General features: G+C 36.2%; 1 protein-coding gene across 1 annotated transcript in view; it reads left to right on the plus strand.

The window, feature by feature from the left end:
- The window catches only part of DDX21 (DExD-box helicase 21), a 102,767-nt gene that overhangs the window by 22,415 nt on the left and 55,067 nt on the right, over positions 1–25,285 (plus strand). The window contains exons 6-8 of the mRNA XM_053691860.1: positions 3,618–3,796; positions 7,516–7,633; positions 7,711–7,896. Of these exons, the coding sequence (XP_053547835.1) occupies positions 3,618–3,796; positions 7,516–7,633; positions 7,711–7,896 (483 nt within the window). The remainder of the gene's footprint in view (positions 1–3,617; positions 3,797–7,515; positions 7,634–7,710; positions 7,897–25,285) is intronic.

The following is a 25,285-nucleotide window of genomic DNA, read 5'->3' on the forward strand; positions in this document are numbered from 1 at the left end:
GCTAAGTTTACATTATGTATATATTTATACACACACTGTACATAACTAGTATAACTATAGCTAAGTTTACATTATGTATATATTTATACACACACTGTACATAACTAGTATAACCATAGCTAAGTTTACATTATGTATATATTTATACACACACTGTACATAACTAGTATAACCATAGCTAAGTTTACATTATGTATATATTTATACACACACTGTACATAACTAGTATAACCATAGCTAAGTTTACATTATGTATATATTTATACACACACTGTACATAACTAGTATAACCATAGCTAAGTTTACATTATGTATATATTTATACACACACTGTACATAACTAGTATAACCATAGCTAAGTTTACATTATGTATATATTTATACACACACATACTGTACATAACTAGTATAACCATAGATAAGTTTACATTATGTATTTATTTATACACACACTGTACATAACTAGTATAACCATAGCTAAGTTTACATTATGTATATATTTATACACATACTGTACATAACTAGTATAACCATAGCTAAGTTTACATTATGTATATATTTACACATTTTTAAAAATGTATTTTTTGGAATTAACTAACTGAATGACAGAACTGAGAGAGGACTTCTAAATCACAGATGAAGAGTGAGTTCCAACTTTGAGCTGGAAACAGAGGCAGAAAGTGGGGAAAAAATAATTGTTTAAAAGAACCACAAGACCCCCATGGCAGAACCTGCTGTGATCTGAGATGTCATCGCAGAAAATGCATCATGTCTGCAGAAAGAACAGGACACATGGCGGACCTGTTAGCGCTTTAACTTTCACTGCTGCTTTGCAGTGCTGCTCCACATTAGACTGTTCTCTTCAAACAGAGCTTTGCTGTGGCTGCATTGTGTAAGTTTTCCTTAACACAGTGCATCCAGAGAAAAGTGCTGTTTGAAGAGAACAGTCTAATATGGAGCAGCGCTGCAAAGCAGCAGTGAGTGGCTGTCAGGGAATTTTTTTAATCACGCAACCCTAGCCTTTTCCAGTCTGCAAAGCTGTGACTTTTTAATGTAAAATGTTCTTGTGAGCTAAGAGAAAAGGAAACAAATTTGAGATATTTTCAAAACTTACATTTTTATTTGTCTGCAGCTAATTTGCAATGCAACTTTCAACTGCTGCCCTATATTATAAAAGTTAAAAATGTCTTGACTTTCCAGTTAAACAACACATTGCAGCTGAACTGGTGCTTTTGTGTAACTCCCTAATTCAAAATGTTATTTTATTTCAAAATGACCTGCAGAACATTTTTCACAAAAACAAATCTCATTGCAGAAAGTGAAGTAAAGTTCTGCCTCTGGGCACAAGACTTCTAAGTGACCTCCCCAGTTAGGAATTATTCAAAACTACTTATGGTCATGGACAGACATTGGTGTCATAAATTAAGTTTATATCAGAAAGCTCTCAATATGTATGTGAGCTAACCACGACTGATGTTACTGGCAATTACTGTAATACTGGTGGGATATAGCTGACCTGTTGGATGACAATTACTGGAATTCAGGTGGAATGGCTTTGTGCGCAGAAAAATTATTTAATATTAAAAAAAAAAAAGATGGAGGAGAGGAAGACAAACAGTAATGTAAGTCCATCTGAAGGAATTAGGAAAATTACTACAAAGAGACTGGTAAAGAAAATAAATGAAATATAAGAGAGATGTTTTTTAAGATTTTCTTTTTTTATATACTTTAATTTAGGGCTGCAACTAACGATTATCTTCATAATCGATTAATCGGCCGATTTTATTTTTTTCGATTAATCGGATAAAATTTTTTTTATTAATTGTTTCCTATTTTTTAAAATAAAATACACACACTGAGTGTTACAAATATAAACTTCAGACTAAAACTTTACATCAACACAACTGTTTGATCAATTTTTAAGCAGCAGAGCACAGTTTTATAATTAAACAAAACCACAAACTGTTTGAAAAGAGGTAGAACTAGAAAGAGTTAGACTATCACTGTTAATAACATTCTGTTATTCACTCTTTCAGAAACTTTGCATTGAAATGAAAAAATCTCAACGTGTCAACATGCTTCTGGCTAAGGCTGGTTCTCTGTTTGCAGCTATATTTCCTGCAGCAGAGAATAAGGCACTAAGATGGTGTTGATGTGCTTGAGATGTATAAGTAGGGTTTTGCCAATTTCACCAAAGTGGGATTTCCACCTTGGCAAGGGGCCTCTCAATAAAGTAACCCTTTACTTCATTCTAACATATACAATATCTTGAATATCTATATGCAATGGTAAATAACCAGCTATAAGGTTAGGGGAAAATATCTAGTCCGCTCTAAAAATAAGATATATATTTATAAAGGTTGAATCTGATACATATTATAACAATAAAAAAACAAATCAAAAGCGCTAAGGACAATGGCCTCTAGTTATCATGGTCTGGCAGACCTGATCCGACACTGCGGATCAGGTCCGCCAGATCTCGCTGAATACGGCGAGCAATACGCTCGCCGTATTCAGCATTGCACCAGCAGCTCACAACCCGTACTCGATCGTGTTGATTTCCGACTATGTGTGTCCGCCTGCTCAGAGCAGACGGACAGGTTATGGAGCAGCGGTCCTTGTGACCGCTGCTTCATAACTGCTGTTTCTGGCGAGCCTGCAGGCTCGCCAGAAACACGGGGAATCATGCTCCATACGGAGCTTGATACATATGCCCCTATACATCAATAACAGGACAAAGCCTTACACGTTTGTTTATACAGTACATATAATCAGCAATAGCAAGCAATACGCTAATAATTGTGCAAACAGATAATAGTGCACATCAATTTAAATAGCTCCCATCAATCTAGGGGATAGGTTAAAAGCATAGTTCCATATCACCAGATTTAATATAAACAATCCAAATGATGACTATTTTATATCTGGGTTGCATATAAGCCAGGGGTAGTTGTAAACTTATACTGTCCTGAAAAAGTGAAAAGTAGATGTCTGTAGACGTCCTTTAGGCTAAGGACATAAAACACAATACCCTGTGCAGGAGCTCATTGGAGTGAAGCAGCTGGTGCTGTGCACAGACCAACTAATCGATTATGAGATTCGTTGACAACTATTTTCATAATCGATTATTATCGATTATGCCGATTAGTTGTTGCAGCTCTACTTTAATTACACTATTCTAAGCCAAGACTTTACCAACCTCTGCTGGCTTTAGAATGGATGCATCTTCCTCCGAGCAGCACGCCGGGCGGGAGGAGTTAAAAATACAATCTAGCTACGCAAGGTGCGCAGTACTACGCAATGTGCATAGGGAAATTTGTAATTTAACTCCTCCGTCGGTTTTCACTGATGTCCAACCAGGCACTGTAGGGATTTGCTGTGTGACAGGGGTGATACTATCAGAGGAGATTAATTCCTGCTTGATGGTGTCAAGGACCACCAACATCTTCTCGTGGACCACCAGTGGTCGCTGCTCTAATGTACTGTGTCTGAAGCAAGTTCCCTTTAATGCCTGAATGTGTAACGCTGGTGTGGGGTTACTCTGGATACTAATGTATTGCCTGTCTTGTCTCAGCATCACATGACACTTTTTTTTTTTTGTTTTTATCCCCCTGTAGCTAAAGGCGTCACTTATCTCTTCCCTATTCAAGTCAAAACATTCCATGTTGTGAACAGCGGTAAAGATCTGGTGGTGCAGTCGCGGACTGGCACTGGGAAAACCTTATCATTCGCCCTCCCGCTTATAGAAAAGCTAAAGCTGGAGACGGAACCGCTGGTCAGAGGAAGAGCACCCAGGGTATGTGTCCGCTATATATCACTTGTCCGCTGAATTTTCTAAGGGATAGTACACCCCTTAAAGTGAAACACTAGGCTTGACTGTTGAAACCAATAAAGGGGACTTGATACTTCATGTAGAAAGCTCCTTTATTTTTTTTCAAGCGTTCGCGTTCTGATCTGCTAAGTAAGCCCACGGCAGATTGCTGTTTTGCTTGAGAGGTGACGTTTTCACCTTTTAGCCAATTGCTGTGCGGTAAATCCAGCTTAGCAGTGCACCCTTGGGAGCCGGATTTTCCGCACGGCTATTTGCCAAGAGGTGAAAAAGTCACCTCTTGGCAAAAAATGTTTTTGCCGTGGGCTTCGTTAGCAGCTAAGAACAGCAATCTTATACTTCATGTATTAAAGCCCCCTTTATTTGTTTTAAAAACGCTTAGGTTGTAATATGCTGTAATGCAACATCCTTTCATTATTTATTTTGCCCCTTTTGCTGTAGTTTAACTGACCACTCAATGCAGTAGAAGTGCATAATAAAGACAATGATTTAACGCCTACTCTGAATTTCTAATAAGCCGTAGTTTTTCTTAACTTTTTATTTTTTTCTCTCCCATTTTCCGGCCCCTTGTATCATGTGACACACCAGCCAATCACAGACTAGTATACGTATACCCTGTGATCTTGTGCACGTGCTCTGTAGGAGCTTGTTCCCCAAAAACTGTTCTTAAATAGACTGTGCAAAATTGAAGTAATTTGGAAAGTGTGAAAAATTCTGCTCTTTCTGAGTCATAAAAGTTTTCTTTATTCTGAGTGTCCCTTTTTAAGCTGGAAAATCAAATAGGCTCATACCTAACCCTGCCACATATCTGTCCCTAATTTGTAGGGTTTTTTCTGTACAGAGTTTCTCCTGCACACAAGGAAACCAGTAGGATGAGTTTAACCATTAAACAACTGCAGCAAGTAAAGGTTAATCGGTTCTATAGTTATAAGCGACAGACAAGCCAGGTGACATGGGTTGCATAGAGTTTTCTTATATTGTAAAGGGTAATTGCAGGTTACCTCAGTAGCGTGGTGGCCGCAGTTTTTGCAGCAATGTTTATAGCAATACTAAACATACTTGCAAACAATGCAGCCATAGACTGCTAAAGACACGTGCACACTCCCGAGCGCCTATCAGCCTACCTAACTTTACTCTGAAACAAAGGATTCAAGTGAACAAAGCAAATTTAATGAAAGTAGATTGAAAAGTTGCTTGAAATCACGTTGTCTGAATCGTTTGCTTTGTAAAACATTTGTTTAGCATTCAAAACCAAACACAGAAGAAAGCGCAGCTATAATTCAAGTGTACGTTTATTACAGGCAGCCAATAGCTCGCAAGCAGAGATCTCGTGAGAATAAGATGCACCGCGTATAAACAGTCACAGGCAGCCAATAGCTCGCAAGCAGAGATCTCGTGAGAATAAGATGCACCGCGTATAAACAGTCACAGGCAGCCAATAGCTCACAAGCAGAGATCTCGTGAGAATAAGATGCACCGCCTATAAACAGTCACAGGCAGCCAATAACTCGCAAACAGATCTCGTGAGAATAAGATGCACCGCGTATAAACAGTCACAGGCAGCCAATAACTCGCAAACAGATCTCGTGAGAATAAGATGCACCGCGTATAAACAGTCACAGGCAGCCAATAGCTCGCAAACAGATCTCGTGAGAATAAGATGCACCGCCTATAAACAGTCACAGGCAGCCAATAGCTCGCAAACCGATCTCGTGAGAATAAGATGCACCGCCTATAAACAGTCACAGGCAGCCAATAGCTCGCAAACCGATCTCGTGAGAATAAGATGCACCGCCTATAAACAGTCACAGGCAGCCAATGGCTCGCAAACCGATCTCGTGAGAATAAGATGCACCGCGTATAAACAGTCACAGGCAGCCAATAGCTCGCAAACCGATCTCGTGAGAATAAGATGCACCGCCTATAAACAGTCACAGGCAGCCAATAGCTCGCAAACCGATCTCGTGAGAATAAGATGCACCGCCTATAAACAGTCACAGGCAGCCAATAGCTCGCAAACCGATCTCGTGAGAATAAGATGCACCGCCTATAAACAGTCACAGGCAGCCAATGGCTCGCAAACCGATCTCGTGAGAATAAGATGCACCGCGTATAAACAGTCACAGGCAGCCAATAGCTCGCAAACCGATCTCGTGAGAATAAGATGCACCGCCTATAAACAGTCACAGGCAGCCAATGGCTCGCAAACCGATCTCGTGAGAATAAGATGCACCGCGTATAAACAGTCACAGGCAGCCAATAGCTCGCAAACCGATCTCGTGAGAATAAGATGCACCGCCTATAAACAGTCACAGGCAGCCAATAGCTCGCAAACCGATCTCGTGAGAATAAGATGCACCGCGTATAAACAGTCACAGGCAGCCAATAGCTCGCAAACCGATCTCGTGAGAATAAGATGCACCGCCTATAAACAGTCACAGGCAGCCAATAGCTCGCAAACAGATCTCGTGAGAATAAGATGCACCGCCTATAAACAGTCACAGGCAGCCAATAGCTCGCAAACCGATCTCGTGAGAATAAGATGCACCGCCTATAAACAGTCACAGGCAGCCAATAGCTCGCAAACCGATCTCGTGAGAATAAGATGCACCGCGTATAAACAGTCACTGGCAGCCAATAGCTCGCAAACCGATCTCGTGAGAATAAGATGCACCGCCTATAAACAGTCACAGGCAGCCAATAGCTTGCAAACCGATCTCGTGAGAATAAGATGCACCGCCTATAAACAGTCACAGGCAGCCAATAGCTCGCAAACCGATCTCGTGAGAATAAGATGCACCGCCTATAAACAGTCACAGGCAGCCAATAGCTCGCAAACCGATCTCGTGAGAATAAGATGCACCGCCTATAAACAGTCACAGGCAGCCAATAGCTCGCAAACCGATCTCGTGAGAATAAGATGCACCGCCTATAAACAGTCACAGGCAGCCAATAGCTCGCAAACCGATCTCGTGAGAATAAGATGCACCGCCTATAAACAGTCACAGGCAGCCAATGGCTCGCAAATACAAATCTCAGAAGAATAAGATGCACTGTCCCTTTAAGCTATGTATGGCACTTTAAAGGGACATGAAACTTTACATTTATCTTTTATGGTTCATAAAGAGTATACAATCATAGCCTGTAAGAGCTAACTAAGCATATCAGATGAGCCAATGACATATTTGTGCAGCCACCAATAAACAGCTAGCTCCCAGTAGTTCATTACTCCTGATCCTAACCAGATATGCTTTTTAACAAAGGAATTTGAGTACAAAGCAAATTAAATATAAGAAAATTGGAAAGTTGTTTAAAATAGTTTTGTCTGAATTTTGTCATGTCCCTTTTTTAATAGAATTTTGCACTTAAACCCCCAAAATTGTCTTTCATGATTCAGACAGAACATACAATTTGTCATTTGCTCACTCATGTGTTCAGTTAGAAACCAGTAGTGCTCCTTCAACAAATGATACCAAGAGAACGAAGACAAATTGATTATAGGAGTAACTTAGAAAGTTCTATCTGAATCATGAAATAAAAAAAATTGGCTTTTCTATCCCTTTAATGTTGAGCGCATTTATCTGCTGCAGCAGCGGTTTTATACAAGTCATGAGGTCACACACAAGGCGCTAGTTGTGTTCCCTCTGTATTTGGTGGTGATTACTGTTCCTCACCTTGTTCCTCAGGTGCTTATTCTTACGCCCACCAGAGAGCTGGCGATACAGATCATGAATGAAATCCGCAGCATCACTAAGAAGCTGAAAGTGGCTTGTTTCTATGGAGGAACACCGTACCAGCAGCAGTGTGAGTACCTAGTGCTGATCTATGCCCCCCCTATTTATTGCCTCCTGAGCAGGATCTGACCCAGGCTTTTCTTTCAGTATTCACTATAAAGGACGGCCTTGATATCCTTGTTGGGACTCCCGGACGTGTGAGGGATCTTATCCAGAACCATAGTCTGAATCTGCGGATTCTCAAGCATGTGGTTTTGGACGAGGTGGATATGATGTTTGATATGGGCTTTTCTGAGCAGGTGGAAGAAATCTTGTCCGTGCGCTACAAGTCTGGTAAGTTTCTCGTGCGTTTGTCTCTCACTGCTGAGATGTCTGCACCATGATATACAGAAGTAGTTGCATTTTCTTACGCTACATTATGGTGAAAGCTTTTTGATTCCTTGAGAGTTGGCTCCACTGAATACCCCTTGAACAAATGTGACTGATCTACATGTGATGTGACGCGATAGAAATGTATATTTAGTGAAAACAGAATTTAGTTATCATTCATCTGTACCTACAATATAGCTGAATCCATGTACTGAAACACTCCGTTATGTAAACACCATAATAATGATCTCGTGTAATTCAATACCAGCTCGTCTGGACGTACAATATAACTAAATAGACATTATAGAATCCATGTACTGGAATACTCATGTAATTCAATACCAGCTCGTCTCTACGTACAATATAACTAAATAGACATTATAGAATCCATGTACTGGAATACTCATGTAATTCAATACCAGCTCATCTCTACGTACAATATAACTAAATAGACATTATAGAATCCATGTAGTGGAATACTCATGTAATTCAATACCAGCTCGTCTCTACGTACAATATAACTAAATAGACATTATAGAATCCATGTACTGGAATACTCATGTAATTCAATACCAGCTCGTCTGGACGTACAATATAACTAAATAGACATTATAGAATCCATGTACTGGAATACTCATGTAATTCAATACCAGCTCACCTGGACGTACAATATAACTAAATAGACATTATAGAATCCATGTACTGGAATACTCATGTAATTCAATACCAGCTCGTCTGGACGTACAATATAACTGAATGGACATTATAGAATCCATGTACTGGAATACTCATGTAATTCAATACCAGCTCGTCTCTACGTACAATATAACTAAATAGACATTATAGAATCCATGTACTGGAATACTCATGTAATTCAATACCAGCTCGTCTCTACGTACAATATAACTAAATAGACATTATAGAATCCATGTACTGGAATACTCATGTAATTCAATACCAGCTCGTCTCTACGTACAATATAACTAAATAGACATTATAGAATCCATGTACTGGAATACTCATGTAATTCAATACCAGCTCGTCTGAACGTACAATATAACTAAATAGACATTATAGAATCCATGTACTGGAATACTCATGTAATTCAATACCAGCTCATCTGGACGTACAATATAACTAAATAGACATTATAGAATCCATGTACTGGAATACTCATGTAATTCAATACCAGCTCGTCTCTACGTACAATATAACTAAATAGACATTATAGAATCCATGTACTGGAATACTCATGTAATTCAATACCAGCTCGTCTGGACGTACAATATAACTAAATAGACATTATAGAATCCATGTACTGGAATACTCATGTAATTCAATACCAGCTCGTCTGGACGTACAATATAACTAAATAGACATTATAGAATCCATGTACTGGAATACTCATGTAATTCAATACCAGCTCGTCTGGACGTACAATATAACTAAATAGACATTATAGAATCCATGTACTGGAATACTCATGTAATTCAATACCAGCTCGTCTCTACGTACAATATAACTAAATAGACATTATAGAATCCATGTACTGGAATACTCATGTAATTCAATACCAGCTCGTCTGAACGTACAATATAACTAAATAGACATTATAGAATCCATGTACTGGAATACTCATGTAATTCAATACCAGCTCGTCTGGACGTACAATATAACTAAATAGACATTATAGAATCCATGTACTGGAATACTCATGTAATTCAATACCAGCTCGTCTGGACGTACAATATAACTAAATAGACATTATAGAATCCATGTACTGGAATACTCATGTAATTCAATACCAGCTCGTCTCTACGTACAATATAACTAAATAGACATTATAGAATCCATGTACTGGAATACTCATGTAATTCAATACCAGCTCGTCTGGACGTACAATATAACTAAATAGACATTATAGAATCCATGTACTGAAATACTCATGTAATTCAATACCAGCTCGTCTGAACGTACAATATAACTAAATAGACATTATAGAATCCATGTACTGGAATACTCATGTAATTCAATACCAGCTCGTCTGGACGTACAATATAACTAAATAGACATTTATAGAATCCATGTACTGGAATACTCATGTAATTCAATACCAGCTCGTCTGAACGTACAATATAACTAAATAGACATTATAGAATCCATGTACTGGAATACTCATGTAATTCAATACCAGCTCGTCTGGACGTACAATATAACTAAATAGACATTATAGAATCCATGTACTGGAATACTCATGTAATTCAATACCAGCTCATCTCTACGTACAATATAACTAAATAGACATTATAGAATCCATGTACTGAAATACTCATGTAATTCAATACCAGCTCGTCTGGACGTACAATATAACTAAATAGACATTATAGAATCCATGTAATTCAATACCAGCTCGTCTCTACGTACAATATAACTAAATAGACATTATAGAATCCATGTACTGGAATACTCATGTAATTCAATACCAGCTCGTCTCTACGTACAATATAACTAAATAGACATTATAGAATCCATGTACTGGAATACTCATGTAATTCAATACCAGCTCGTCTGGACGTACAATATAACTAAATAGACATTATAGAATCCATGTACTGGAATACTCATGTAATTCAATACCAGCTCGTCTGGACGTACAATATAACTAAATAGACATTTTAGAATCCATGTACTGGAATACTCATGTAATTCAATACCAGCTCGTCTGGACGTACAATATAACTAAATAGTCATTATAGAATCCATGTACTGGAATACTCATGTAATTCAATACCAGCTCGTCTCTACGTACAATATAACTAAATAGACATTTTAGAATCCATGTACTGGGATACTCATGTAATTCAATACCAGCTCGTCTCTACGTACAATATAACTAAATAGACATTATAGAATCCATGTACTGGAATACTCATGTAATTCAATACCAGCTCGTCTGGACGTACAATATAACTAAATAGACATTATAGAATCCATGTACTGGAATACTCATGTAATTCAATACCAGCTCGTCTCTACGTACAATATAACTAAATAGACATTATAGAATCCATGTACTGGAATACTCATGTAATTCAATACCAGCTCGTCTCTACGTACAATATAACTAAATAGACATTATAGAATCCACGTACTGGAATACTCATGTAATTCAATACCAGCTCGTCTCTACGTACAATATAACTAAATAGACATTATAGAATCCATGTACTGGAATACTCATGTAATTCAATACCAGCTCATCTGGACGTACAATATAACTGAATGGACATTATAGAATCCATGTACTGAAATACTCATGTAATTCAATACCAGCTCGTCTCTACGTACAATATAACTGAATGGACATTATAGAATCCATGTACTGGAATACTCATGTAATTCAATACCAGCTCGTCTCTACGTACAATATAACTAAATAGACATTTTAGAATCCATGTACTGGAATACTCATGTAATTCAATACCAGCTCGTCTGGACGTTCAATATAACTAAATAGACATTATAGAATCCATGTACTGGAATACTCATGTAATTCAATACCAGCTCACCTGGACGTACAATATAACTAAATAGACATTATAGAATCCATGTACTGGAATACTCATGTAATTCAATACCAGCTCATCTGGACGTACAATATAACTGAATGGACATTATAGAATCCATGTACTGGAATACTCATGTAATTCAATACCAGCTCGTCTGGACGTACAATATAACTAAATAGACATTATAGAATCCATGTACTGGAATACTCATGTAATTCAATACCAGCTCGTCTGGACGTACAATATAACTAAATAGACATTATAGAATCCATGTACTGGAATACTCATGTAATTCAATACCAGCTCGTCTGGACGTACAATATAACTAAATAGACATTATAGAATCCATGTACTGAAATACTCATGTAATTCAATACCAGCTCGTCTCTACGTACAATATAACTAAATAGACATTATAGAATCCATGTACTGGAATACTCATGTAATTCAATACCAGCTCGTCTGGACGTACAATATAACTAAATAGACATTATAGAATCCATGTACTGGAATACTCATGTAATTCAATACCAGCTCGTCTGGACGTACAATATAACTAAATAGACATTATAGAATCCATGTACTGGAATACTCATGTAATTCAATACCAGCTCGTCTCTACGTACAATATAACTAAATAGACATTATAGAATCCATGTACTGGAATACTCATGTAATTCAATACCAGCTCGTCTCTACGTACAATATAACTAAATAGACATTATAGAATCCATGTACTGGAATACTCATGTAATTCAATACCAGCTCGTCTGAACGTACAATATAACTAAATAGACATTATAGAATCCATGTACTGGAATACTCATGTAATTCAATACCAGCTCGTCTGGACGTACAATATAACTAAATAGACATTATAGAATCCATGTACTGGAATACTCATGTAATTCAATACCAGCTCGTCTGGACGTACAATATAACTAAATAGACATTATAGAATCCATGTACTGGAATACTCATGTAATTCAATACCAGCTCGTCTCTACGTACAATATAACTAAATAGACATTATAGAATCCATGTACTGGAATACTCATGTAATTCAATACCAGCTCGTCTGGACGTACAATATAACTAAATAGACATTATAGAATCCATGTACTGAAATACTCATGTAATTCAATACCAGCTCGTCTGAACGTACAATATAACTAAATAGACATTATAGAATCCATGTACTGGAATACTCATGTAATTCAATACCAGCTCGTCTGGACGTACAATATAACTAAATAGACATTATAGAATCCATGTACTGGAATACTCATGTAATTCAATACCAGCTCGTCTGAACGTACAATATAACTAAATAGACATTATAGAATCCATGTACTGGAATACTCATGTAATTCAATACCAGCTCGTCTGGACGTACAATATAACTAAATAGACATTATAGAATCCATGTACTGGAATACTCATGTAATTCAATACCAGCTCATCTCTACGTACAATATAACTAAATAGACATTATAGAATCCATGTACTGAAATACTCATGTAATTCAATACCAGCTCGTCTGGACGTACAATATAACTAAATAGACATTATAGAATCCATGTAATTCAATACCAGCTCGTCTCTACGTACAATATAACTAAATAGACATTATAGAATCCATGTACTGGAATACTCATGTAATTCAATACCAGCTCGTCTCTACGTACAATATAACTAAATAGACATTATAGAATCCATGTACTGGAATACTCATGTAATTCAATACCAGCTCGTCTGGACGTACAATATAACTAAATAGACATTATAGAATCCATGTACTGGAATACTCATGTAATTCAATACCAGCTCGTCTGGACGTACAATATAACTAAATAGACATTTTAGAATCCATGTACTGGAATACTCATGTAATTCAATACCAGCTCGTCTGGACGTACAATATAACTAAATAGTCATTATAGAATCCATGTACTGGAATACTCATGTAATTCAATACCAGCTCGTCTCTACGTACAATATAACTAAATAGACATTTTAGAATCCATGTACTGGGATACTCATGTAATTCAATACCAGCTCGTCTCTACGTACAATATAACTAAATAGACATTATAGAATCCATGTACTGGAATACTCATGTAATTCAATACCAGCTCGTCTGGACGTACAATATAACTAAATAGACATTATAGAATCCATGTACTGGAATACTCATGTAATTCAATACCAGCTCGTCTCTACGTACAATATAACTAAATAGACATTATAGAATCCATGTACTGGAATACTCATGTAATTCAATACCAGCTCGTCTCTACGTACAATATAACTAAATAGACATTATAGAATCCACGTACTGGAATACTCATGTAATTCAATACCAGCTCGTCTCTACGTACAATATAACTAAATAGACATTATAGAATCCATGTACTGGAATACTCATGTAATTCAATACCAGCTCACCTGGACGTACAATATAACTAAATAGACATTATAGAATCCATGTACTGGAATACTCATGTAATTCAATACCAGCTCATCTGGACGTACAATATAACTGAATGGACATTATAGAATCCATGTACTGGAATACTCATGTAATTCAATACCAGCTCGTCTGGACGTACAATATAACTAAATAGACATTATAGAATCCATGTACTGGAATACTCATGTAATTCAATACCAGCTCGTCTGGACGTACAATATAACTAAATAGACATTATAGAATCCATGTACTGGAATACTCATGTAATTCAATACCAGCTCGTCTGGACGTACAATATAACTAAATAGACATTATAGAATCCATGTACTGAAATACTCATGTAATTCAATACCAGCTCGTCTCTACGTACAATATAACTAAATAGACATTATAGAATCCATGTACTGGAATACTCATGTAATTCAATACCAGCTCGTCTCTACGTACAATATAACTAAATAGACATTATAGAATCCATGTACTGGAATACTCATGTAATTCAATACCAGCTCGTCTGGACGTACAATATAACTAAATAGACATTATAGAATCCATGTACTGAAATACTCATGTAATTCAATACCAGCTCGTCTCTACGTACAATATAACTAAATAGACATTATAGAATCCATGTACTGGAATACTCATGTAATTCAATACCAGCTCGTCTGGACGTACAATATAACTAAATAGACATTATAGAATCCATGTACTGGAATACTCATGTAATTCAATACCAGCTCGTCTGGACGTACAATATAACTAAATAGACATTATAGAATCCATGTACTGGAATACTCATGTAATTCAATACCAGCTCGTCTGGACGTACAATATAACTAAATAGACATTATAGAATCCATGTACTGGAATACTCATGTAATTCAATACCAGCTCGTCTGTACGTACAATATAACTAAATAGACATTATAGAATCCATGTACTGGAATACTCATGTAATTCAATACCAGCTCGTCTCTACGTACAATATAACTAAATAGACATTATAGAATCCATGTACTGGAATACTCATGTAATTCAATACCAGCTCGTCTGGACGTACAATATAACTAAATAGACATTATAGAATCCATGTACTGGAATACTCATGTAATTCAATACCAGCTCGTCTGGACGTACAATATAACTAAATAGACATTATAGAATCCATGTACTGGAATACTCATGTAATTCAATACCAGCTCGTCTCTACGTACAATATAACTAAATAGACATTATAGAATCCATGTACTGGAATACTCATGTAATTCAATACCAGCTCGTCTCTACGTACAATATAACTAAATAGACATTATAGAATCCATGTACTGGAATACTCATGTAATTCAATACCAGCTCATCTCTACGTATAATATAACTAAATAGACATTATAGAATCCATGTACTGGAATACTCATGTAATTCAATACCAGCTCGTCTCTACGTACAATATAACTAAATAGACATTATAGAATCCATGTACTGGAATACTCATGTAATTCAATACCAGCTCATCTGGACGTACAATATAACTAAATAGACATTATAGAATCCATGTACTGGAATACTCATGTAATTCAATACCAGCTCGTCTCTACGTACAATATAACTAAATAGACATTATAGAATCCATGTACTGGAATACTCATGTAATTCAATACCAGCTCGTCTGGACGTACAATATAACTAAATAGACATTATAGAATCCATGTACTGGAATACTCATGTAATTCAATACCAGCTCGTCTGGACGTACAATATAACTAAATAGACATTATAGAATCCATGTACTGGAATACTCATGTAATTCAATACCAGCTCGTCTGGACGTACAATATAACTGAATGGACATTATAGAATCCATGTGCTGAAATACTCATGTAATTCAATACCAGCTCGTCTCTACGTACAATATAACTAAATAGACATTTTAGAATCCATGTACTGGAATACTCATGTAATTCAATACCAGCTCGTCTGGACGTACAATATAACTAAATAGACATTTTAGAATCCATGTACTGGAATACTCATGTAATTCAATACCAGCTCATCTGGACGTACAATATAACTGAATGGACATTATAGAATCCATGTACTGGAATACTCATGTAATTCAATACCAGCTCGTCTCTACGTACAATATAACTAAATAGACATTTTAGAATCCATGTACTGGAATACTCATGTAATTCAATACCAGCTCGTCTGGACGTACAATATAACTGAATGGACATTATAGAATCCATGTACTGGAATACTCATGTAATTCAATACCAGCTCGTCTGGACGTACAATATAACTGAATGGACATTATAGAATCCATGTACTGGAATACTCATGTAATTCAATACCAGCTCGTCTGGACGTACAATATAACTGAATGGACATTATAGAATCCATGTACTGGAATACTCATGTAATTCAATACCAGCTCGTCTCTACGTACAATATAACTAAATAGACATTATAGAATCCATGTACTGGAATACTCATGTAATTCAATACCAGCTCGTCTGGACGTACAATATAACTGAATGGACATTATAGAATCCATGTACTGGAATACTCATGTAATTCAATACCAGCTCGTCTGGACGTACAATATAACTGAATGGACATTATAGAATCCATTTACTGAAATACTCATGTAATTCAATACCAGCTCGTCTGGACGTACAATATAACTGAATGGACATTATAGAATCCATTTACTGAAATACTCATGTAATTCAATACCAGCTCGTCTGGACGTACAATATAACTAAATAGACATTATAGAATCCATGTACTGGAATACTCATGTAATTCAATACCAGCTCGTCTGGACGTACAATATAACTAAATAGACATTTTAGAATCCATGTACTGGAATACTCATGTAATTCAATACCAGCTCGTCTGGACGTACAATATAACTAAATAGTCATTATAGAATCCATGTACTGGAATACTCATGTAATTCAATACCAGCTCGTCTCTACGTACAATATAACTAAATAGACATTTTAGAATCCATGTACTGGGATACTCATGTAATTCAATACCAGCTCGTCTCTACGTACAATATAACTAAATAGACATTATAGAATCCATGTACTGGAATACTCATGTAATTCAATACCAGCTCGTCTGGACGTACAATATAACTAAATAGACATTATAGAATCCATGTACTGGAATACTCATGTAATTCAATACCAGCTCGTCTCTACGTACAATATAACTAAATAGACATTATAGAATCCATGTACTGGAATACTCATGTAATTCAATACCAGCTCGTCTCTACGTACAATATAACTAAATAGACATTATAGAATCCACGTACTGGAATACTCATGTAATTCAATACCAGCTCGTCTCTACGTACAATATAACTAAATAGACATTATAGAATCCATGTACTGGAATACTCATGTAATTCAATACCAGCTCATCTGGACGTACAATATAACTGAATGGACATTATAGAATCCATGTACTGAAATACTCATGTAATTCAATACCAGCTCGTCTCTACGTACAATATAACTGAATGGACATTATAGAATCCATGTACTGGAATACTCATGTAATTCAATACCAGCTCGTCTCTACGTACAATATAACTAAATAGACATTTTAGAATCCATGTACTGGAATACTCATGTAATTCAATACCAGCTCGTCTGGACGTTCAATATAACTAAATAGACATTATAGAATCCATGTACTGGAATACTCATGTAATTCAATACCAGCTCACCTGGACGTACAATATAACTAAATAGACATTATAGAATCCATGTACTGGAATACTCATGTAATTCAATACCAGCTCATCTGGACGTACAATATAACTGAATGGACATTATAGAATCCATGTACTGGAATACTCATGTAATTCAATACCAGCTCACCTGGACGTACAATATAACTAAATAGACATTATAGAATCCATGTACTGGAATACTCATGTAATTCAATACCAGCTCGTCTGGACGTACAATATAACTAAATAGACATTATAGAATCCATGTACTGAAATACTCATGTAATTCAATACCAGCTCGTCTCTACGTACAATATAACTAAATAGACATTATAGAATCCATGTACTGGAATACTCATGTAATTCAATACCAGCTCATCTCTACGTACAATATAACTAAATAGACATTATAGAATCCATGTACTGGAATACTCATGTAATTCAATACCAGCTCATCTGGACGTACAATATAACTAAATAGACATTATAGAATCCATGTACTGAAATACTCATTTTATTCAATACCAGCTCGTCTCTACGTACAATATAACTAAATAGACATTATAGAATCCATGTACTGGAATACTCATGTAATTCAATACCAGCTCGTCTGGACGTACAATATAACTAAATAGACATTATAGAATCCATGTACTGGAATACTCATGTAATTCAATACCAGCTCATCTGGACGTACAATATAACTAAATAGACATTATAGAATCCATGTACTGGAATACTCATGTAATTCAATACCAGCTCGTCTGGACGTACAATATAACTAAATAGACATTATAGAATCCATGTACTGGAATACTCATGTAATTCAATACCAGCTCGTCTGGACGTACAATATAACTAAATAGACATTATAGAATCCATGTACTGGAATACTCATGTAATTCAATACCAGCTCGTCTCTACGTACAATATAACTAAATAGACATTATAGAATCCATGTACTGGAATACTCATGTAATTCAATACCAGCTCATCTGGACGTACAATATAACTAAATAGACATTATAGAATCCATGTACTGGAATACTCATGTAATTCAATACCAGCTCGTCTGGACGTACAATATAACTAAATAGACATTATAGAATCCATGTACTGGAATACTCATGTAATTCAATACCAGCTCGTCTCTACGTACAATATAACTAAATAGACATTATAGAATCCATGTACTGGAATACTCATGTAATTCAATACCAGCTCATCTCTACGTACAATATAACTAAATAGACATTATAGAATCCATGTACTGGAATACTCATGTAATTCAATACCAGCTCGTCTCTACGTACAATATAACTAAATAGACATTATAGAATCCATGTACTGGAATACTCATGTAATTCAATACCAGCTCATCTGGACGTACAATATAACTAAATAGACATTATAGAATCCATGTACTGGAATACTCATGTAATTCAATACCAGCTCGTCTCTACGTACAATATAACTAAATAGACATTATAGAATCCATGTACTGGAATACTCATGTAATTCAATACCAGCTCGTCTGGACGTACAATATAACTAAATAGACATTATAGAATCCATGTACTGGAATACTCATGTAATTCAATACCAGCTCGTCTGGACGTACAATATAACTAAATAGACATTATAGAATCCATGTACTGGAATACTCATGTAATTCAATACCAGCTCGTCTGGACGTACAATATAACTAAATAGACATTATAGAATCCATGTACTGGAATACTCATGTAATTCAATACCAGCTCGTCTGGACGTACAATATAACTGAATGGACATTATAGAATCCATGTGCTGAAATACTCATGTAATTCAATACCAGCTCGTCTCTACGTACAATATAACTAAATAGACATTTTAGAATCCATGTACTGGAATACTCATGTAATTCAATACCAGCTCGTCTGGACGTACAATATAACTAAATAGACATTTTAGAATCCATGTACTGGAATACTCATGTAATTCAATACCAGCTCATCTGGACGTACAATATAACTGAATGGACATTATAGAATCCATGTACTGGAATACTCATGTAATTCAATACCAGGTCGTCTCTACGTACAATATAACTAAATAGACATTTTAGAATCCATGTACTGGAATACTCATGTAATTCAATACCAGCTCATCTGGACGTACAATATAACTGAATGGACATTATAGAATCCATGTACTGGAATACTCATGTAATTCAATACCAGCTCGTCTGGACGTACAATATAACTGAATGGACATTATAGAATCCATGTACTGGAATACTCATGTAATTCAATACCAGCTCGTCTGGACGTACAATATAACTGAATGGACATTATAGAATCCATGTACTGGAATACTCATGTAATTCAATACCAGCTCGTCTCTACGTACAATATAACTAAATAGACATTATAGAATCCATGTACTGGAATACTCATGTAATTCAATACCAGCTCGTCTGGACGTACAATATAACTGAATGGACATTATAGAATCCATGTACTGGAATACTCATGTAATTCAATACCAGCTCGTCTGGACGTACAATATAACTGAATGGACATTATAGAATCCATTTACTGAAATACTCATGTAATTCAATACCAGCTCGTCTGGACGTACAATATAACTGAATGGACATTATAGAATCCATTTACTGAAATACTCATGTAATTCAATACCAGCTCGTCTGGACGTACAATATAACTGAATGGACATTATAGAATCCATTTACTGAAATACTCATGTAATTCAATACCAGCTCATCTGGACGTACAATATAACTAAATAGATATTATAGAATCCATGTACTGAAATACTCATGTAATTCAATACCAGCTCATCTGGACGTACAATATAACTAAATAGACATTATAGAATCCATGTACTGGAATACTCATGTAATTCAATACCAGCTCGTCTGGACGTACAATATAACTAAATAGACATTATAGAATCCATGTACTGGAATACTCATGTAATTCAATACCAGCTCGTCTGGACGTACAATATAACTAAATAGACATTATAGAATCCATGTACTGGAATACTCATGTAATTCAATACCAGCTCGTCTCTACGTACAATATAACTAAATAGTCATTATAGAATCCATGTACTGGAATACTCATGTAATTCAATACCAGCTCACCTGGACGTACAATATAACTAAATAGACATTATAGAATCCATGTACTGGAATACTCATGTAATTCAATACCAGCTCGTCTCTACGTAAAATATAACTAAATAGACATTATAGAATCCATGTACTGGAATACTCATGTAATTCAATACCAGCTCATCTGGACGTACAATATAACTAAATAGACATTATAGAATCCATGTACTGGAATACTCATGTAATTCAATACCAGCTCGTCTCTACGTACAATATAACTAAATAGACATTATAGAATCCATGTACTGGAATACTCATGTAATTCAATACCAGCTCGTCTCTACGTACAATATAACTAAATAGACATTATAGAATCCATGTACTGGAATACTCATGTAATTCAATACCAGCTCGTCTCTACGTACAATATAACTAAATAGACATTATAGAATCCATGTACTGGAATACTCATGTAATTCAATACCAGCTCGTCTGGACGTACAATATAACTGAATGGACATTATAGAATCCATGTACTGAAATACTCATGTAATTCAATACCAGCTCGTCTCTACGTACAATATAACTGAATGGACATTATAGAATCCATGTACTGAAATACTCATGTAATTCAATACCAGCTCATCTGGACGTACAATATAACTGAATGGAGAGTGTTTAAATATAAAAGCTATGTACTATAACATCCGCTTGTGCAGCTACAGTGATGAGCTCAGTACTTGCAGGCAGTAAAGCATTGGGACGCCCTGTGAACACACGGCAGTGCTCAGTCCCTTCTGTACCGTAGAACACCACTAAAGACCCGCTTGTGTGCGTCAGCAAATTGTAGTATGTGAGCAGGACACGGCTGATGACTTGTTGCCTGGCAACTGTGTTGTGGCTTTGTGTGTGTGTGTAGACTCCCTCTGTGGGAGTCAAGTGGCACTAGACCGAAAATAGAACACAATCACTTGTTTTTACCTTTAGATTTGTCACTTTGATCCTTAGCAGTTCTGTGACTTATTTTGGTATTTACAGTTAGGTTTGTGGGGTCTCTGTGTAGATGAATTATACAGACTCTCCTGTTATTGGGGTCTCTGTGTAGATGAATTATATGGACTCTCCTGTTATTCGGCTCTCTGTGTAGATGAAGTATACGGACTCTCCTGTTATTGGGCTCTCTGTGTAGATGAAGTATACGGACTCTCCTGTTATTGGGGTCTCTGTGTAGATGAATTATACGGACTCTCCTGTTATTCGGCTCTCTGTGTAGATGAAGTATACGGACTCTCCTGTTATTGGGGTCTCTGTGTAGATGAAGTATACAAACTCTCCTGTTATTGGGGTCTCTGTGTAGATGAATTATACGGACTCTCCTGTTATTCGGCTCTCTGTGTAGATGAATTATACGGACTCTCCTGTTATTGGGGTCTCTGTGTAGATGAATTATACGGACTCTCCTGTTAATTCATAAGCTCATAGATCGTTTCCTCTGTAAGGGTTTAGATAGTTGTACAATTTGTCAGGTGTCGAGATGTTTACTATATTATTATTATTATTATTATTATTATTATTATTATTATTATTAGCCAGATAAATACATTATCAGGTCGTTCTAGGAATCCTGACAATACACCAAATGTATGTACTTGAAGATAATAGAATCCTGGTATGGTTTCCTGTTGGTAGTTGTACATATATGACAGGCTTGTGACGTACAGCGAATGTTAGCAGGTTTAAATAAGCTGCAATGATATGTAGTGACCCATATAGAGAAGTATTACCTGCATATAACAATTTATATACAATCAGAAAAGTGTTTCAGTATAATGCTACTAGCTGCAGTTAAGTTTAACAGTTATACCTTGAATATAGCTGTGTGTTTGTGGCAGTAGTAATGGCTTTTTCAGTTCTAAGATTGCTGTAAGAACATAAGTATTGCTAGTAATCACTGTACTCTTTCTGCCTGTTGCTTAGTCTGGTTTATTAAAGCACATTAGTTAATCAATGCTTGAAAGTAACACAGATTACAAAGTGTGTGTGTTGCTGATATTAGAGAATATCAGGCGTATAAATTGTATCCAATGTTGCTTGCCTTACATAGGCTGCCTAATTTGTATCTAAAAAGTAGCAAATGAGTAATATATTTGAGTAAATAATTCCGGACTAAGTAGCTGTGCAAGTTAGCATTTAGATCAGCTAGAATTCATATTGTAAAGTTGGATGTCGTTTGCCGATATACAGTGGCCGTTAAAAAGCAGGAGTTCCCAGTGACTCAAAAACAGGTCCCTAACATGTTTCGCCATGTGAACCGCTTTCTCAAAGGGTATTACAGGCGGCGCCACCTTATTACTAGCAATACTTATGCTCTTATAGCAATCTTATAACTGGAAAAGCTATTACTACTGCCACAGCTTATTTAAACCTGATAACATTCGCTGTACAAATTTAGAAAAAATATGCTGGCACTGTGATAAAGTAATGGGTAGAATTAAACCTCGGCGCTGCCCCTAAGATACAATGAGATAATACAGGACAAGGGAAGTGTGACAAGTAGGGTTTATTAAGCACTCAGACCTATATAATTAGTAATCTTAGCTAAAAGGAGGAATGTGAGAGTAAAGTATTAAAATACTAACTTTATTAACAGTTAAGGCTAAAATGAGGATTGTAATAAAGATTACAAACTACTAATGAAGGTGAAACCTAGTCATCCTTACAAAGCGTAAAGAGCTATAAGAAATACAACCGAAACACCCCCTTGTTCCTGTCCGATAGCTGGAAACGTCGGCTTCAGGTGACAGGGGTAGCTCAGGCTGTGTTTCCAAAAAAATACTAATAGCTCAAAGATTAAAATGAGAAAAAATATTCTAATATTAGACACATAAACGCGTTTCGGCCTTTATCCGGCCTTTCTCAATGTGTACTGAAATATTGACAAGCCGAGTGCTGTGATTACACTTCTTAAATACCCCGTTTGATTACTCTGGAGCCAATCCAATATGAGATGTATAACACACCTCTCTATTAATGTATCCCAGCTCGTGATCAGGTGTCTCATCCAATTGGTCTTAGAGAATATCCTCTTGTCCTATTGGCTGACGTTTACACCAAGCCTGGGTTAAATACGGCTAAAATATAACAGCCAAATGTATACAATTATTGTATCAATGCATACTTGATGTAACCTAATTCATTAAGTATATTAAAATATAATTTCAAAAAACTCGTACTGTATAGAAAAATGTCAAAGGAATTAATCATATGAAACAAAGATATGAAGTGTGTTGAGCATAATGAATTAGGTTACATCAAGTATGCATTGATACAATATCTAGCATATGAGACGATCGCTATCATACACTTATACAGCAGTATTAGGATTGCTTTGATAATTATGTTCCTGTGATGTCAGCGATTTGTCTCAATACTGATAAATCAGCCTTATGTGTCCCTGGAACCATATTCACTTAAATCCTACAGGTAATCTTCATTAGTTGAATTTACCATTTCAGCCACTTCATTCCTAATCGAGGTAATGGGACACTGTACTATTGTATAGTTATACAGTATCAGCATTCTATCTTATTTACTTTTGTGGCAGTAGGTTATCAGATTATGTGCACGTTTAATTAGATTTTGCCGTATTACACACTCTATTCCAGATAATCGCTATTAATACACTCATTCTCCCTATCAGGAATGACAGTGAACATATTTGGCTGTTATATTTTAGCCGTACTTTACACAGGCTTGGTGTAAACGTCAGCCAATAGGACAAGAGGATATTTTCTAAGACCAATCGGAAAAGACACCTGATCACTGATTTCTTTGACAGAAACGAGCTGGGATACATTAATAGAGAGGTGTGTTATACATCTCATATTGGATTGGCTCCACACTAATCACACGGGGTATTTAAGAAGTGTAATCATGGCACTCGGCTTGTCAATATTTCAGTACACATTGAGAACATGTTTGTGTGTCTAATTTTAGAATATTTTTTCTAATTTTAATCTTTGAGCCATTAGTATTTCTTATGACACAATGAGTCCACGGATCATCAATTACTGTTGAGAATATCACTCCTGCCCAGCAGGAGGCGGCAAAGAGCACCACAGCAGAGCTGTTAAATATCTCCTCCCTTCCCTCCCACACCAGTCATTTTCTTTGCCTACGTTAGAGCAATGACACGGTAAAGTGAGGTGTTAGTAAAGGATTCTTCAATCAAGAGTTTATTTTTTAAGTAGTACAAGATTGTGCTGCTTTGTTCTGGGGTGTAGCCATAGTCCATATCAGTCTCTTCAGTAGAACTTTTGGTGGCTTTAGAGCAATGGGAACTTGAGGGACATAATTCTCACTGCGCCTCCCATATATTGATGCTGCCCTAATCCTGATAGCCTAAGTAAGATTACTCGGGCTTTATCTTTTTCTTT

This window comes from Bombina bombina, chromosome 9 (assembly GCF_027579735.1).
Source record: "Bombina bombina isolate aBomBom1 chromosome 9, aBomBom1.pri, whole genome shotgun sequence".
In the NCBI taxonomy this organism is placed as follows: Eukaryota; Metazoa; Chordata; class Amphibia; order Anura; family Bombinatoridae; genus Bombina; species Bombina bombina.